The 18,489-nt window shown below is 37.2% G+C and overlaps 1 protein-coding gene across 1 annotated transcript; it reads right to left on the bottom strand.

Annotated features, from left to right (window-relative positions):
* Nucleotides 1-9,786: 9,786 nt before the first annotated feature.
* Nucleotides 9,787-11,887, bottom strand: CYP721A1 (cytochrome P450, family 721, subfamily A, polypeptide 1). The gene is made up of 4 exons (XM_079086886.1): nucleotides 11,338-11,887; nucleotides 10,919-11,169; nucleotides 10,478-10,829; nucleotides 9,787-10,343 (listed from the first exon to the last, which is right to left on the bottom strand). The coding sequence occupies exons 1-4, from the start codon at nucleotides 11,827-11,829 to the stop codon at nucleotides 9,897-9,899; spliced, it is 1,542 nt and encodes a 513-aa protein (XP_078943012.1). The 5' UTR covers nucleotides 11,830-11,887; the 3' UTR covers nucleotides 9,787-9,896.
* Between the last annotated feature and the right edge of the window lie 6,602 nt (nucleotides 11,888-18,489).

Genomic DNA, 18,489 nt, shown 5'->3' with positions numbered 1-18,489 from the left:
ACTTGAAAATATGAAATGAGTCTCAAGCTCCAAAATCGCCTTCTTCTGGTCTCAAATGGTGTAAAATCAAAGTGATAGCTGATAGACCCAATCCCCCAAGGTAATGGCAAGCCAAATGACCAAAATTCCCAAAACTAGGCAGTTGCGCGGGTACTCGCGTGACGAAGATTCCACTCGCGCAAGTGCTGCTGGAATGCTATTGGTTCATTTTTCCTCCACTAACCATCCCACTACCAAAGATTCCCTTGTCCCCCTCCATATTCCACATGATTCAAATTAACCAATCATCTTTTAGCTTCAAATATGGATGCTCCAAGCCCAAAATAACAATCCATGATCCATCTTCACAGGCCCACTTCATCAAAGTCTTTAGTCTTTTTAAGCCCAAATTTCCTTCAATGGATCCGCAAAGCCCAATAATGCCTCGGAAGCCCACAAAGCCCATTTCCAAGCTAATCCATAACCGCAACAAGCTCCAAAACCATGCAAAATACCTCATGCAACATAGAAAGTTCCCGATATGATCCATGATAAAGAAAAATAAAGAATATACAATGAAATACTAATAAAAAGAGCTAAAAATACTAAAATAAACTAATAAAAATAAGGAAATAAAATAAGCTATCATACAGCTATCTTAAATAACATAAATATCAACTTCTTATCCTAAAAAGAATGCAACTTTTACCCACTAAAACCTCTAATACCAACGTGGTTATTTACTCAGTCATACTCCTAACAAAAGACTAAAACGCCCCTGAATAAAACATGTTCCTTTGACCTCGATCGGATTAACACTGTAACACCCATAAAATTCAAGCCAATTTAAAACTTTTTAAAACATTTAAAACCATTAAAATATTATAATTTGTTTTTAAAATGGTTTAAGCATCAGAGTATCCCCAGAATCCAATCATGAAAATATAAGGAGGTGCATGATCACGCCTTCGCCTTCCCACGTTCATCAGAAGTACCTGAAACATAATCAGCAACTGTAAGCCCGAAGCTTAGTGAGTTCCCCCAAAATACCAACGCCATACAAATATAGCCATAACATATAACAATTATAGAACAGCATGCATAATGAGGCTTCAGCCTGACTGGACCGCCTCGCAGGGCCTACAGCCTATCTGGACCGCTCCCGAGCCTTCGGCATGACTGGACCGTCTCGCAGGGCCTACAACCTATCCGGACCGTTCGTTGGGCCTTCGGCCTGACTGAATCCTTTTTGCAGGGCCTTCAGTTTATCCGGACCGCCCTGGGTGTGTTGGCCTACAGCACAAAGCAGGACCGCTTCAACCCAACCCCCAACCAAACAAACATGTGCACATAAATAGCATACGCTAGCTCATTTCATATAACAGTCAAACCGATCTAACAGATCACCAATCATAGCAACATCCTAATAACCGGGATACAGACCTATCCGGTCACTAACATAGCATCATCCTATAACCAGGACAATCATGTGCACATAGATATCATATAACACTAGCATGTATATATATAACAGTCAAACTGATCTAACAGATCACAAAGCATAGCAACACTCCTATAACCAGGATATCGTCCTAACCGGGTCACTAAAGCATAGCATATCACCATCCTAACTACCAGGATGTAAATCAGTAAGCATAACATGCAATAATCCGAATACAATCCATAAAGGGCCGGCCTTGGTGCCTTAGACCCTGTTGATATAGTGAGGATAACTCACCTGGCACCGCTGAAGTCCCGCATATATAACTCCAGCTGCTGGTTGACAGATTCCCAAACTGTCAACATCAAACAATACCCAAGTAATATTTGGGTTACAAGCCCAAGGTCCAACTCACGCACCAAAAGCCCAAAAGTCAAGTAATGGGTCAAAGCCCAACATATGGCCAAATTTTCCAAATTGGGCCCAAACCTTTACAAGGTCTTACCATAAGGCCCATCCAATTATTCTAGTCCAAACTCTTGGTATTCCTACTGCCCAATCTCACATAATCATAAAGGCCCAGTTATCGCCCACCTATGGCCCAATTTTCCAAATTGGGCCCAAGTCTCTCACATGGACCTTACCCTAAAGCCCATTAATAGTCCAATCTCCAAAGCCCAATAGAAAGGCCCAACTCAAGGCCCAAGTGAGATTAGGGTTAAGTGTTCCTACTTAACCCATTAAGGGCTTAATCCATTAAGGACTTAATCCATTAAGTCCATTATTGCCTAAGGTTAATTTACCAATTGATAATTAATTAATATTTTAAGTTTATAAATAATTCCCGTGTGTGTCCCGATCAATTCCCACAAATTAGGGTTTTATGTCATTAGGGTTTTCCAAACCCTAATTAGGGTTTTCCAACCCAATACTAGCCCATTAGTCAATTGGTTGGGCTTTTAGGTCACTTTGGGCCTCATTGGGCCCATTAAGGTTTCATTGGGCCCATTAAGGTTTCATTGGGCCCATTCCGTCCAAGCATCCAAAACGAGTCAATACGCAAGCTAGGCGCACCGCCACCCAACACGGCGGCTGGTGGCGGCAGGAGGCGCAGCCACCACCTCACGGTGGTGGTTATGGATTTTTCTATTGATTATTTCAGTTATAATTTACAATAATACACAATATCCCAAATATAAACACTTAATAAAACACACACATGACCCCCTGTGGCGGCATGCGGTGTTCGGAGGTGCTAGCCACCACCTCACGGTGGTGGTGGTGGCTTTTCTCCTGAAATCCAGCCAACAAAACCACACACACACATGCTCTTCTGTTGTAAGTGAGTCCCGCCACCCACCTTGTGGCTCACAGCGGTGATGGCGACACAAGAAGGCGGCAGCCACCATGGCCGGCAGCCATGGTGGTTTATCTTCGGGTCTTTTCCTGTCTATCGAGCATCATAACACGCTCAGCAACCCAAAACACCTACGCTTAGCAGCGGAAGAAGAGTACGACTGTTCACCGCTTTAATGGTCACGGAGCAGCAGCGGCACAAGGCGGTGGCAACAGCGGCGCTATCGGCCGGCTATAGCGGAACTGCACTCGGCTGGGTCTTCAATGGCATGGCAGTGGCGGTGGTATCAATGCAACCGTGGAGAGAGAACAGCAGAGGGCCACCAAAGCGTAGGAAATAGTCGCTCGAACGGCAGCGGCTCGACCACAACGTCTACGAGATGAATGGTGGCGATGGGCGACGATAGTTCCGACAAAAAGGAACGAAGACGAAGGCTCACGATTTCCGTAGGATGCGATGTCGACAGCGGTTGACGATGGCGATACAGGGTCGGCAGTGGAGGTGGTCCGTTGTGAGGGTGGCGGCCGGGAAGGGGAGGTATAAGGGTGGTGTGGCTGAGTTCTAGGGTTAGGGTTAGACGGTTATGAGACATATATGCCCGGTTCCACCAGCTTTTCCCATAATAACACAAATGGTCCCTCCTTGTATTATCTCTTTCAAAACAAATCCCTAATTTACCATTTAAACCCTTCCTTATGAAAATCCTTACAATTCAACTTTGAATTTACCAATCGGCCCCTGCTTCCATAAATCTTTACGTAAGAAGTCCAAATAATACTAAACACACCCCTACTCTTGAAATCCTTTTCAAAATAAATCCCAAAATTACATTTTAACCCCCGGAGATTCACCTCCTGTCATTTGGCTTCTCGAACCCAACGCCCCACTAATTATTAATTAATTTTGGACAATAAATAATATAAAATAACAATAAAAATTTCTACTCGGGTTCGGGTTTATTATGTAATTATTTTATTTTAAATGGGATGTTACAAACACCAACACAATATATGTGAAAGATATTGAAGAAAATCATGATTATAGAGGCTACATAATTTTTTTTATATGATCATTTGAAAAGTAAAATGAGTACATGATATATCTTTATATTTACATAATCTTTTTTATATTATCGTTTGAAAAGTAAAATAAGTACATGATATATCTTTATATTTTTACTTTTCCTTCAAATCCACCCATTTGGAAGGAAAGATTATCAATATTCTTATAAGAGTTATTGATTTTCCCTTAAAATTAAAGATTGTATATTGATGGTATATATATATAGTATACAAATACAACATATGGTAACTAACTAGCCATACAAATAGAGATTTAAAACTTAAATCAAATCTAATCTAATTGTAGAGAATTATCTTTAATACCCCCCTTCAAGCTGAGAGGAGGAGGTCCAACACGAATCTTGGCATGGAAAAGCTCAAATGAAGGTCGTGGAAGACTCTTGGTGAAGATATCAGGTAGTTGTAGATGAGTGGGAATGTACCGAGTGATCAGCTTACCAGAAGCAACAAGTTCACGAACAAAGTGATAATCTATGTCAATATGTTTGGCTCGCTTGTGAGAGAATGGATTTTGACTGAGGAATAAGGCACTCTTATTATCACATAGAAGAGTAGGCACATCTGAAGGGACAACATGAAGATCACAAAGCAAGTTGGTAACCCAAACGATTTCAATAGCTGTATTTTCCATAGCACAACACTTTGATTCACAACTAGAACAAGAAACGGTGGGTTGTTTCTTGGCACTCCAAAAAACCAGGTTTCCACCAAGAAAAATTGAGTATCCATAGGTAGATCGTCGGGTTTCAATGCATCTGGCCCAATCAACATCAGATTATCCAAGCAATGAAGACGTTTTTGGATGTTGAAAGTGCAAACCATAGGAAATAGTACTCTTGACATATCGTAGAATCCGCTTAACAGCTTGAAAATGAGCACTGGTAGGAGCATGAAGAAATTGAATAACTTGATTAACTGCATATGAAAGATCTGGACAAGTAATAGTTAGGTATTGAAGCGCACCAACTAAGGACCTGTAAAGCGTAGGATTAGTAAATAAATCTCCAGTCGATGTGAGAATCTCAGTTGTTGACAAGGGTGTAAACACAGGTTTTACATCAAGTAGACCAGCACGAGTGAGAATATCATGATCATATTTCGTTTGTGTAAGAAATAAGCCATCATCGATGTAAGAGTGTTCGAGGCCAAGAAAGTAATTTAAAGGGCCAAGATCCTTTGTAGATAACTCATTGTTGATTGTGGTAATGAACTGATTGATGAGCAACTGATCATTACCAGTTAAGATAATATCATCTACATAAACAAGTAGATACAACAATTTGGATCCTTTTTGAAAACAAATAGAGAGGTGTCAGCTCGACTACAAACAAAACCAAGGTTAATTAAAAAAGTGCTTAACCGTTGAAACCAAGCACGTGGTGCTTGCTTCAAACCTAAAGAGCATTTTTTAATCGACAAACATGATGGGGAAACCATAAAGCCCGGGGGTTGTTCCATAAATACCATAGTAGTACAGTGTCCATGCAAGAATGCATTTTTGACATCAAGTTGATGTAATGACCATGTGTGCATCGCAGCAAGAGATAATACAATGCAAATTGTAGATGCTTTAACAACTGGGCTGAAGGTGTGAGATTAATCTTGACTTGGAACTTGAGTAAAACCCTGAGCAACCAATCTTGCTTTTAGATGTTCCACGGTACCATCAGAGTGAAACTTTGTCCGAAAAAACCCATTTAGATCCTACTACATTAGAAGAAGTAGGACGAGGAACCAGCTCCCAAGTGTCATTAGCGTGTAAACCAGACATTTCATCTTTCATAGCGAGAAGCCAGTGGGGCCGTGGGGGGGGGGGGTTTAGCAGCTGACTTGAAACCTTTAGGTTCTTTCGTATTGAACAATGCGTGATGAAGTCCCTGATTAGAAAGATGAGACAAATCAACAACATGTTTGGGTTTAAAAATACCAGCCCTAACTCTTGTAATCATAGGGTGAGTGGAGGTAACATGTTGTTGTGTTGATGGTTGACCCGCTGGTAAAGGAGTTGTTGGCGGCGAGCGTGGAGAGGGTGAAGGATCAACCACGGACGATTGAGGTGATGATAGAAGTAAGGCGGTGCATCTGTTGTTGGAAGTACACGAGTTGAGACAGATTGTACAAGAGCGTGAAGCAGGTGATGAAGTAGATACATCTGACGTCACAGGTGTCGAGATGATAGAAATAACATAATCGATCATAGGTTCATCAAAATTGGTGAATACTAAAGTAGCACAATCAGATGTAGAGTTGGTACCAGAAAAAGGAAAGACTTGTTCATCAAATTGGGCATGTCGTGTGGTGTAGATTCGATTTGTAGAAGGATCGAGACATATATATCCTTTATATTGGGTGTTGTATCCAATAAAAATACAGGCAATGCTTTGTGGAGCTAGAGTGTAGGCCGAGTAGGGACGTAGATAAGGAAAAACTCCACATCTATAAGCACGAAAAACATCATAATTAGGAGAGATGCCAAATAAGACCTCAAATGGGCTTTTATTAGTTAATACTTTAGATGGAAGGCGATTGATAATATATGTTGCTGAAGAGAAGGCATCCACCCAAAAAGAAACTGGAGCATGAGCATTAAATAACATGGCAAGCCCGGTCTCGGTAATATGACGATGTTTTCGTTCAGCCCGTCCATTTTGTTGAGGCGTATAAGGACAAGAAATCTGATGATGAGAGCCATTAGTTGTAAGAATAGTGTTCACATGATGATTTAGGAACTCAGTACCACCATCTGACTGAAATGTTTTGACCTTGCAAGAAAATTGAGTCTGCACAAAGGTTAAAAAGGTGGACAAAGTAGTGTAAAAATCTGATTTGGCTTTAAGGGAGGTAGAACCATGTAAACCGGGAATAATTATCAATGAAGATGACATAGTACACGTACCCATATTCAGAGACAATAGGGACAGGTCCCCATAAGTCACAATTAACCAAATCCAATACATGTGATGATCGTTTTAAATTTTGATCAAAAGGTAATCTTTTGCTTTTGGAAAGAGCACATGATGAACAAGTAATAGGATTTGGTAAAATTGAACTAGTAGATAAATGTCCAGATTTATTTAACAAAGAAATACTATCAAAAAACTACATGTTCTAGTATAATATGCCAAAGTTCATAAGAAGCTTTGTCGCATTTATTTCTTAAAGTAGCTAAAAAAACTATTATGTCCACTTTCAAGCACATATAATCCTTGGTCAACGCTGCCATTTGCTAGAACTTCTTTGGTTTCCCGATTTTGGATGACAAAGAACTTGTTAGCAAATAGAACATCAACTGGTAAATCATTTGTCAATTTCCTGATAGAAAACAAATTTTTGGTGAGATATGGAACAACAATAACATCTAAAAGTTTAACATCTTTAGTGATAGATGAAGTTCCAATATGAGAGATGTGTGAGTAATTACCAATACCAAATACCACTTGTTCCTTTCCTGAATAGGAAGATGAAGAATCAAGATTTGTAGTGGAGTTGGTCATGTGTGAAGAAGCACCAGAACCGACAAACCAGTCCGGAGTGTTAACATTGCACCGAGCTTGAAAAGCTTGGGCAAGGTTAGCATCACCAAGAGAACTGTGAGTAGCATAAGTAGCGAGATCAGGACATGAGTTGGCATAGTGGCCATTCTTGCGACAAAGTTGACAATGTGGGGTCGTCTGCCTCGACCACGACCACCTGAGGAAGATCAGGACAGGAATTGGCATAGTGGCCATTCTTGCGACAAAGTTGACAATGTGGGGGCGTCTGCCTCGACCACGACCACCTGAGGAACCCCCTTTTGAGTTATTGTTCTGTCCTTTGGAAGAAGGATTGGGAGTGCGAGTAGATTGAGTATTCAAGGCAACTGGAGGGGAGAATTGTTCATGGAGGCAAGAAAGAGCTCATGACTCTCCGTTTGGCATAACAAATCACGGAAGCAGGGGTAGGGACGTACAACTCTTTGAGCTGTTGAAAACATCTCAAAAGAAGACCTAAGCCCACGTAAGAACCAATGGGTCATATTCATCTCACTAACGGGATGACCAATAGCGCTTAGCTGATCACAGGTAGCCTTAAACTTGCGACCATACTCAGGAACAGTGGAGGAACCCTTGTTTAATTGACGAAGAAGATCCTGAAGAGTTTGCATCCGTTCTTGGGAGTCATGACAATATGCACGTTCAAGAGAGACCCATACCTCTCGTGCAGTTTGGAGACCAATAGTCTCAGTCATGGCTTCTTCTGATAGAGAGGATTGTAGAATAAGAAAGGCTTTTTGATCAGCCTCTTTCCAGGTAAGAAATTCAGGATTGGGGGCAAATTGGCCCTCAACTGCAATTGTCACTGGAGGAGCAACTAGAGTTCCATCAATATGATCACCAAGTTGTTGGAAAGACAAGAGGGGAAGGACCTGATTTCGCTAAAGCAGGTAATTTGTGGAATTGAGTTTCACCATGAGAAGATGAAGAATAGTGGCGAGAGAAAAGGGTGTTTCTGAGCTGCCGGCCATGGAAAAGAAGAGAGAATTTTAGGGTTGGGATTGTTTATAAGGCTAATACCATATAAGAGTTATTGATTTTCCCTTAAAATTAAAGATTGTATATTGATGGTATATATATGGTCAGGGCCGGTCCTGAGAATTCAAATGTCCTGGACGAGTCGGAAAAAAAGGCCCTTTTGCATGAATGTATAACAAATTAAATTACATAAAGTATTTTTTTTAAAACGACGATAAACTTTATAGCAATAAACATAGCAAAATCATAGTATTTTAAAAGACGATAAACTATATATATATATATATATATATATATATATATATATATATATATATATATATATATATATATATATATATATATTGTAATATTCGACCTATCTTTTATCTTTTATGTATGATGTATCTATTAAATTATTATAGCTTTTAATAGTCATTCATAGAAATTGTATTTTAGGTTTTTAATTTAATATAATTTTAAAAAATAAAAGTTTCCATCAGCTTTTCTCTTTATTTTTCTTTCCTCAGAGAACATGTCTGAATATAACCAAATACACATGGCACCATTATGAGCATAAAGAAATGGAAATAATTAAAGAAAGAGAAACGAGACTAAAAAGAGAGAAACGAGAGGAGAAAAATAATACCAGAAGACCGGAGAGGCTAACAGATTATCGGAGAGGACCTTCGAACGACGGAGAAAAAAGAGCAAGACGCCGGAAAATAAGCACAGCAGTGGTCCGGCGAGCAGCGATAGAGATCAACGGTGGAGATGCAGGGTGGCAATGTGATACCGGTTAGATTTGGAAGTTTTCCGGCGTCGAAATTTCTAGGGCTCCATTGTTTTCTTAAACCCAAATCTTTGAGTTAAAAGAATTTTATGTCTGATTATATTTTTATTTGGTTTTATGGAGAGTTTGTTAGCTTAATTAATTTCCTAATGTAATACAATTTCTTTCGATTTTGTTAATGATTCTTTTTATTTGATGAGTGAAATTCGGATGACCCAATATAGATTCCCGTCTATGTTGCATTTATTTTAGGCCAAAACTGAATATAGTATATAAAAAAATAATTTGGACCCCTGAAAAGAAAAGGCCTTGTGCACATGAAGAGGTTGCACACCCTCGTCACGGCCTTGTATATGGTAATCAGATACAACATATCCTAACTAACTAGCCATACAAATAGAGATTTAAAACTTAAATCAAATCTAATTGTAATTGTAGAGAATTATCTTTAATAATTCTCATTTGTCTCTTTTCCACCCCCTTCCATAAAATAACGAGGAACAATACTTTTTTCTCTCTCTTTTTTTTCATTCTTTCCTTAACTGGGACTTGGAAACACTATGTTAAATAGTACACGATGTTGCTTACTTGAGAGAGGAAATATGAGTCACCTAAATAAAATTAGCAAAAGAGGCAAAGAAAAATCAACAGAAAACTCTTCTTGAAATGGATCAAAGAAATTTGAAGTTATACATGTGAAAACTTTTCATTAAACATTAAAACGGAACAAACAAAGATATCCAAATATACCGATTTATAAGTTTCCGTTGGACAAACTACTTAATTTTCTCCTAGTAAATATTATTTGAGCACCATACTGGGGTTGCAAAGTTAAGGATTGCATTGGAGCATGAACATATGTAGGTGAAACCCCAAACGAGTATTCTCGAACAATCATAGCCACAACAATTTTCGCCTCTATCATTGCTAGATTTTGTCCAACACAAACTCTAGGACCCAAACCAAATGGGAAAAACGAAGCTAAATGGTTCCTAGGATCCACAAACCTCATTGGATTGAATTCATTCGCATCTTCTCCCCATATTCTTGCATCATGATGAACTCCGGTCATGGCTATAAAAAGTTGCGTTCCAGCCGGAATGTCAATTCTACCCTTTAACTTCACATTTTCCAATGCTTGTCTCATCATCATTACTGCCGGAGGGTAGAGTCTAAGTGTCTCATTCAATATCATGTTAATCTGTTCCACACAAACAAACATGAAGCCCAATATTCAAAATGTACAAGTAATTAAGTCATAGCTTACGAATTAAGTCATGTGACTCGTGTCATTTTTAAGTTCATTAAGTAAAAGAAACAGTACTATAAACTTACAATCTTTAAGTCTGTCAAATTCTCTGCATTGGGAAACGCATTGTGACCACAAACGCGAACAACTTCTTCTCGAGCCTTGTTTTGCCATTCTTGATGTAATCCAAGAAGAAGAAATGTCCATGTTAAAAGATTAGCCGTTGTTTCCTTTCCTGCAAAGTAAAATGTCTTGCATTCATCCACAATCTCCTCTAGATTAAGTACATCCTCTTTCTTGTATGGAGACATCAACGATTCAAGGAGTGTTCCACTATCTTCTAGTTTATTTTTGTTTTTCTCGATCAATTTCCTTATTAATTTCGTTGTTTCTTCATCAAGCTTCCACCTTTTCCTGTTATTTTTTGTCGGTATATACCTACACCAAATTGTTTGTAATTAACAATACATCTCTATGAAATAACAATATGACAAATTACACGTGAAAATATATTCTTAGAAATTTACTTAAAACCCGGGATATAGACATTTCGCAAGGCTTGTAATACTAATGCAACTTGTTGCTCTTGCAACTCAAATATTCGTTTTCCTTCTTTAAAATTGCTTCCAAAAGCCGTGCGTGATATAATGTCTGCAGAGAGATCATGAAATTCCTTGTGCACGTCGAATTTCAATTCGGTGTCGTTTCTTCCGCCAATTTTTGCATCCCATTTGTTCATCATATTTTGAGTGCTATCCACAATTTCGGGTATCCATTCCTATATTTAGCCCAATTGAAACAAAAGTAGGCCCATTAGTTTATAGGATGCCTTTGCATGTAAAGATTTAGTTACAAGTTAAATTATACAAGTAAAGATTGAGTTACATTTTAGATATCAAAATATATACATCAACATCAGAAAATATAAAAGGTGATTAAAAAGTACCTTAACTCTCTCCATGTTAAAGGCGTGGCCTGTGATCCTTCTATGAACAATCCACTTTTCACCTTCCAACCCCACAAGTCCCTCCCCAAACAAAGCTTTGGAAACCGGGTTGAACCGGATCTTCCCAAACGACCCGCTTTTGTTCACCAGTATCTCCTTGATCATATCCGGGTCGGATAAGGCCAGCCGGGCCGTTGACCCGAACCAATATAGGAACGTATCGCCATAAACCTTCGACCAATTGTGGTAGTGTGGCATCACCCTCTGAACAACTCCGTCATGATTGAAAGAAACTGGCCGTGATGATTCTGCCTTGGCGATCATCCTCCGTCGGATGTCGGCGGAGTTACCGAAAAGTGGGCGGTAATTGGGACCTCTGATGCCTTGTTGACGGAAGTGGCGTTGGATCTGAAGTGGGATCCATATGAATTTGTAGAGGATACTAAATGAAATGAAGAACAGAGGAAGAAGAAGAAGCAAGAACAGACTCATTGTTTTGGTTGTGCGTGAAAGAGATGTTTGCTCGTGACCTGCAAATAGGGACCTTCAATGGCCGTTGACTATAGTGCAAAGTGATTTGTTTTGTTTTAAGTAAATTACTCTTTTCGTCCCTATAGTTGACACTCTTTGCAGGTTTAGTCATATCTTTAGAAATTTTGATAGAAATTATCTTTTTTTTTTTTGTAAATTATCTTTTATTGTTTCAAAGTTCAGTCGTTTGGTGTCTACAAACCAAAACCTAACATCTTGTTTCCGAGTTCAACTTAACAGGAGAAAATAAAGGAAATTGGTGAAAGTGAGAAAAAATAAAAGAAATTGGTATTCCTGAATTTTATTAAAGAAAATAATTGAACAGAAGTTGAAGAAAATAGAAGGGTCACTTTCCTTCCGATTTAGAAGGATTTGAAGAAAAAAACAAAATGTTTAATTTTCTTTTCACTTCTCTCAAAATCGGGAACACAAATGACAATTTTTTTCCCTTTTTCTTCTTTTCCCGCCTTACTTTCTTTTCTCTTCTTTTCCTCTCTTTGCTACAACTCTGGAACTAGACGTAAGATGTCTTAAGTGTTAGCATAATTTACTAAGCGTTTTTTTTTTGGGCCATGTTTGACCTATTAGCCTTATAGCTAGGTTTAATCTTTTTAGTTTTTCCTAGGTTAAATCTTTCTTTTTCTTTTGTAGTGTACTCTCTTTTATGATTCAATAATGAAATCTCAACATTATTTTGTTCATTAGTTTACACTAAGGATAGGAACTTCTTGTTGGATTAGGTGTCTATGGTCATAACTAAATTGGTATAACTTTGTGAAATAAAAACAAAGTCATTTTTCGGCTACCCTCATAACCAAAAATAGCTAGAAATAATATTAAGAAATATATATATATATATATATATATATATATATATATAGAGAGAGAGAGAGAGAGAGAGAGATAGAGAGAATGATTTATTAGTTTATTATATGATTAATAAATTAATTAGAAATTGATTAGAATTAATCAAAATTAATTAGAAATTAATTTTGGATTAACTAGAATTAATTAGAGGTGTAAGGGTTAAATTGTATTTGTTCAATAGTTGAGCAAATGAGGCAATTCTAGAACCTCCTAGCCTTGGACGGTTTTGCTAGGGTCCAGAAAGTTTCTGGAAGCCTCCTTTAGCTGATAAGAAAACTGATTTAAATAAGTTTAAAATATTATTATTTTAATATTCAAATTAGGGTTTATCCTGGTATCCTAGCAACTATAAATAGGATCCTTAACATAGGATTTTCGATTTAACCTTTTTGAGAAGTCATAGCCAAAAATTTCCTCCCTATCCTCTCTCCAAATCATTTCTTAGTTTCCTAGGTTTTAGGTGTGAGCAATTAGAGGCAACCATATTTTTTATGCTAGCTTTCTGAAGCAGATATGAGGATTCAAGAGTGTTATATACGATTATAACACAAATGTATGTATTCCAATCAATTGATTTCGATTATACCTACTTTACATGATTGTTTCATAAGTATGTTGCTATAAAGAGAAAATACATAGATCTTTAGGTTGCATTAGCCCATAATTAGATTTTATGATGTTTCCATTCTGAAATTAATTATTTTGTAACCTAGAAAACCCATTAGTGGTATCAGAGCCCAATGTTCTTTCTATTATATGTGCATATATGAAATTGAATCGAAAATTGAAAACATATTGTTCGTCAGACGCCCTACGCTCACTCCGCCAGGCCACGCTTTTGGGTTCTGTCAAATCCGAGATTCACTTGTCTTTTTCGTTTTTAGGATAATTACTTGATAATTAATTATTATCTTAATCACTTAAAATCTAAACATTTAATTATGTAATTAGATAAACCCTAATTCGAAAATCAAGGAAGTTATAAAAAGAATTAATATTATTTAATTAATAGTTTAAATCATTAAATATTATTAATCTTAACTGTTTTGAATATTAATTATTTAAAAGTTAAATTAATTAATTAGATTTAAATATTGTATTCTTAAAATTTAATAATACACCTTTCCACACAACAAAACACATACACACACACACACACACACACATATATATATATATATATATATATATATATATATATATATATATATATATAAGAATTTATACTACTATATGTAAAACATTAATAATTCGCCAGTCAAACCAAGATTATGCCTCATTCATGAAACTATATTATAAGAGAGATATAAGGAAATGACCTATAAAATGAATATTGAATGGATGCCCTTTTCACTCACCACTTCTTTGTGTGGTGGATTGTCATTAGTCGAAAGGGTTATGATAGGATGTAATGCACGTTAAAAGTATAACATAAAAGTAATAGAACACAACAAAAATTTTCACTCTAGTTACGTTAGGAAAAATGTGAAATTGCATGTTAATACATGAAAACACACATTGTTTCTTTATGAGTCATTATTGGAGCGTGTGTGGTTAATCGACACAATAATATAGGACTGCAAAGTTAAAATGATGGTACAAACTCGAGTTTATGATTGTTGATGGAGCGTGTATGGTTAACCTGAACATCAATGCGAGATTATAAATGACATTGATGGTTTCATACGGGTTTTCATGGTTATTCACATCTTGTTTGTGATCCTCGATATCTAAGTCACAAAATTAAGATCATAATCTGAGATTAACATTTATAAGATTCAATGAATCTTAAAAGACCTAGGAGTTCATAGCGATTGAAATTGGTAAAAAGTTTTACCTACCTAAAATAGATTCTCAATTTGATTATGATACCCCTCTTCTTATTTTGAATTGAAAATATGGATCCTGGCCTTACATATTAAAAGAGGTTCTCTATACCACAAGGGCCTTCTTCTTCCTTCCAAATGCACCAAAACACTAAGGGTAAGCTCACAAATGGAAAAGAACATATTAGGGTTTGCTTCAAGGGTCTATAGAGTGATGTAGGCTGGAAATGAAGCCCTAAATCTGAGATTAGAGGTTTAAATACGGAGGAAACCCTAAAAGATCATGAACTTGGATGAGCTTTTAATGTTATATATAATAGCTTAATTGTCATTTTATTCCCATGCCAGAATGCAAAAACCTCATGACTATATAACATCATTAGGGTTCCACAACTTAAAGCCACTACAGGATGAGCTTCAGAACCGCCGAAATTGAAACTATAAAGAATTTAGAAATAAGGCTTGGTTATAGGTTCTCCGCTTTAGGAGCAGCTCCAAGAGCGGGATAGGACGTTAGAGTAGATGCGTCAGGAGATGTATGACACCGGATTATTGCCACCTGAGGGTGAGAACGAGGGTGGAGATCAATCGTTTGATGATGAGGCACATAGTCGTTCCGTGCCAAGGCAGGAGGTCGTCGGAGCTGTCAGACGCCAAGGGAGTTCATTCAAATCCTTCATGGACTATAAGCCGCCTACCTTCGAGGGAGGCGAGAATGCTGTGGAGTGCCTTCGTTGGGTTAGAAAGATGGACCAAACCTTATGATCTGGTGAATTTACTGAGGACCAGAAGGTGAATTATGTTGTACGAACGTTTGACAAGGAAGCACTCGAGTGGTGGGCACTATTGACGCACGACTCATTGAGGCCACTCGGGGTGCTATGACTTGGGTGATTCTTAGTAAGAAGGTGAAAATCGTTTCTGCAGTGAAGGTAGCATACAACAGGCCCAACGAGAGTTTTTGACTCTTCAGAAAGGTAGCATGACGATTGCTAAGTATAAAACCACCTTTACTGAGAAGTCACAGTTCGCTACTGATTACTGTCCGACCGAGGAGAAGTTGATTCGTCACTATGTGGAGGGGTTGCCATTTGAGTACCATGCAGTTGTGAGATTGAAGACCACTTTAGTCGAGGCCATGGATGAGGCCCGCGAGATAGAGAATGATATAGCCATTCGGGATCGTACCACAACGAGGTCCGGGGAAAAACACAAGTGGGAGGGTTCGTTTGATTCCTTAAAGAAGAAGAGTCGTCGTCAGAAACAGAGCGACAAGCCAGAGTACTGCAAGAAATGTCACTCTTCACATAGAGGTCCATGCAACAGTAGTACCGTGAGATGTAGACATTGTGATAAAATGGGACATCGTCTTGAGGATTGTAAGAGCACTGAGCTGATGTGCTATAACTTCAGACAAATTGGTCATATTAGTGCCCAATGTCCCAATCCCAAGGTTCAAATGGGTGCTGGTGGGAAGAAAGATGAAGCGCCAGAGGTGAAAGCTCGTGCTTTTAATATGAAAACTGATGAGGTAATTTTCAGAACTTTCTTAGTTAATTCTATACATGATTATGTGTTATCTGTGATCTGGTGTTATCTGACGTAAGTACTAGTAAATATTTGGTATTATTGCATTTATGTGTTTATTTGTGGTATACAACGGACTCCATTAGTTCCGCGGTTAGATATTGATGTAACTGTGTTGAACCAGTCGCAACACAGTAAATGTTTGATATGTGTGATATCTCTTTTGGTGGATACACTTTTCCTATGACATTGATTCGTTTTGAGATTATAACTTGATGAAGCGACTTAGGAAAAAAAATGATGCAATTATTTAGAGATTCCGAGGACGGAATCATTTAAAGGAGGGGAGAATCGTAACAACTCCAAAATCTTCTTGTTAATAATGTTAGTCTTCCGTTATATATGATTAAGTTTTATGTGCGTTTGTGGTAGGAGATTAGACGTGTTAAGTATATAAAATATAAAAAAAAGAAAACATATTAATTAGCGTTTTCATAATTTAATAAAGATTAAAATAATTTATAATATTTAATTAATAATTAAAATGAAATAAAGGTATTTAAGTAATATTAGGATTTAATTGATACTTAAAGTATTAAAAGGTCATTTACAGATAAATCAAATTATTAAATGATACGATTGTAAAGTAAAACAAAAGGAAAATTATATTTAATATTTCTAGGGTTAATATTGTAATAAGTCTCAAAGATCAGGGACTATAATTATAAATTTGAATTCAATTGGTGAATTGTAAATTTGTTTTAATTAATTCTATTCGATTGCCGCAGCCTATCTTCTTCTTAATCGTTTCCGTTACCAGGCAACTTATTCGCCTTGATACCTTACACCTTAAAATCCGATTTACACCCTCTTTAGGGTTGCCATATTTGTGTCGACCGGAAAAAAAAAAAGAAAAAAAAAAAGGGGAAATGATATTTAATATGTAAATGCAGTGATGGACGCAGGAATACATTGCAGATTTGCAGGTGTTGCCGGGATGAATAGGTGTTGCCGATACATGAAAAATAAGTAAAAAAAATCGAAAAATCGAAAATTTTTCTACTGCGGCCAGAAAAGTTAGGGGTTGCCGGTGCCACACCGGAACCCCTTAAAACCGTCCCTGTGTAAATGTGGTTAGGGTTATTATTGAAATAACTATCAAATTGTAGGGATCAAGTTTGAAATTTTCAATTAAAAGCCCATGAATTTGAAACCCTTAGTTTACGTCCGTTTCTTTCTCTTCCGTCCGTTTCATCGTTTGTAGGGGTGTTCGTTTGGATGGATCGGTTTGATCCGATCCAATTAGGTGAATCCAAATTAATTTTGGTTTTCAAAACGTGAATCCAAATAGTCCAAACTAAATTCAAATCCGATCCGAACCAATCAAACTACAATTCGGTTGGATCGGTTTTTACAATTCGGTTTTTAAGAAGCGAAACATTTAAAAACATATATAACATAATATTAATCAACTTTAAAATAAATTGTTTGGTGAGAATTAAAAGTATGAACTATTAAAAATGTATTATAATTCAATATTTTATAGATAAAAAGCTTTTGAAATGTATACATGGAAGTATTTTATTGGATAATACTTTCTAATCTATTAAAAAAACAATTTAGAAAATTAATAAATAACTAAAAGATGTATATTTGAAACAAATATATATATAAATAAATAAATAACAAACTTTTATTCGGGTTTTTTGGACTATTCGGTTTTAGTTTTATAAACCGTAACCAATCCGAAATCCAAAATAATAATTCGATTTTACTAAAAACTCATCCAAAAATCCAAAAATCCAAACCAAATAGTCCAATTGGACAATTCAGTTTTATCCGAACAGTGAACAGCCCTAATCCTTTGAGTTGCTGGAGGTCGATTAAAAGGGGCGTCACGCACTCCCTCTGGGGCTATTTCACCATCGACAGTTTCCGTAGAGAGAAACAAGGAGAGTTACGGTCTTGCTTCTACGTTTTTGTCCCTGATTTGTGCTGGTAAGTTGTCGACCTTCTGGGCATGTTATTTTCTCCTTTTTCGCGATCTTACTGCCATAGCCAAGTCTCTTTCTGTTCCATCACACATACCCATATGCAGAACCCTTGAGCCTTATTAAGTGTTAGAAAACAAAACAACCATGCTGCCTAACATTACCATGCGAACATGGACCCCACCCAAAGCATCGTACAACAGCCAAGAACGACTCTTTTTTGTCCAACCATAACATCCAATTGTGTGAGTTAATGTGCTCAAAACCTTTTCACGATACTTATAACTGTGTTAATGTAAGTATAAGTATGTGTGTAAAGATGTGAACAACTGCCTATGGTAAATTAGAATATTTAAGGATTTGGCTACCTGGATTATATATATAATTATATGTAAAAGCCTACTATGATA

Source organism: Lactuca virosa, chromosome 1, assembly GCF_052849685.1.
Source record: "Lactuca virosa cultivar CGN04683 chromosome 1, Lactuca_virosa_CGN04683_v6, whole genome shotgun sequence".
In the NCBI taxonomy this organism is placed as follows: domain Eukaryota; kingdom Viridiplantae; phylum Streptophyta; class Magnoliopsida; order Asterales; family Asteraceae; genus Lactuca; species Lactuca virosa.
This window is presented reverse-complemented; position numbering and strand designations above follow the sequence as displayed.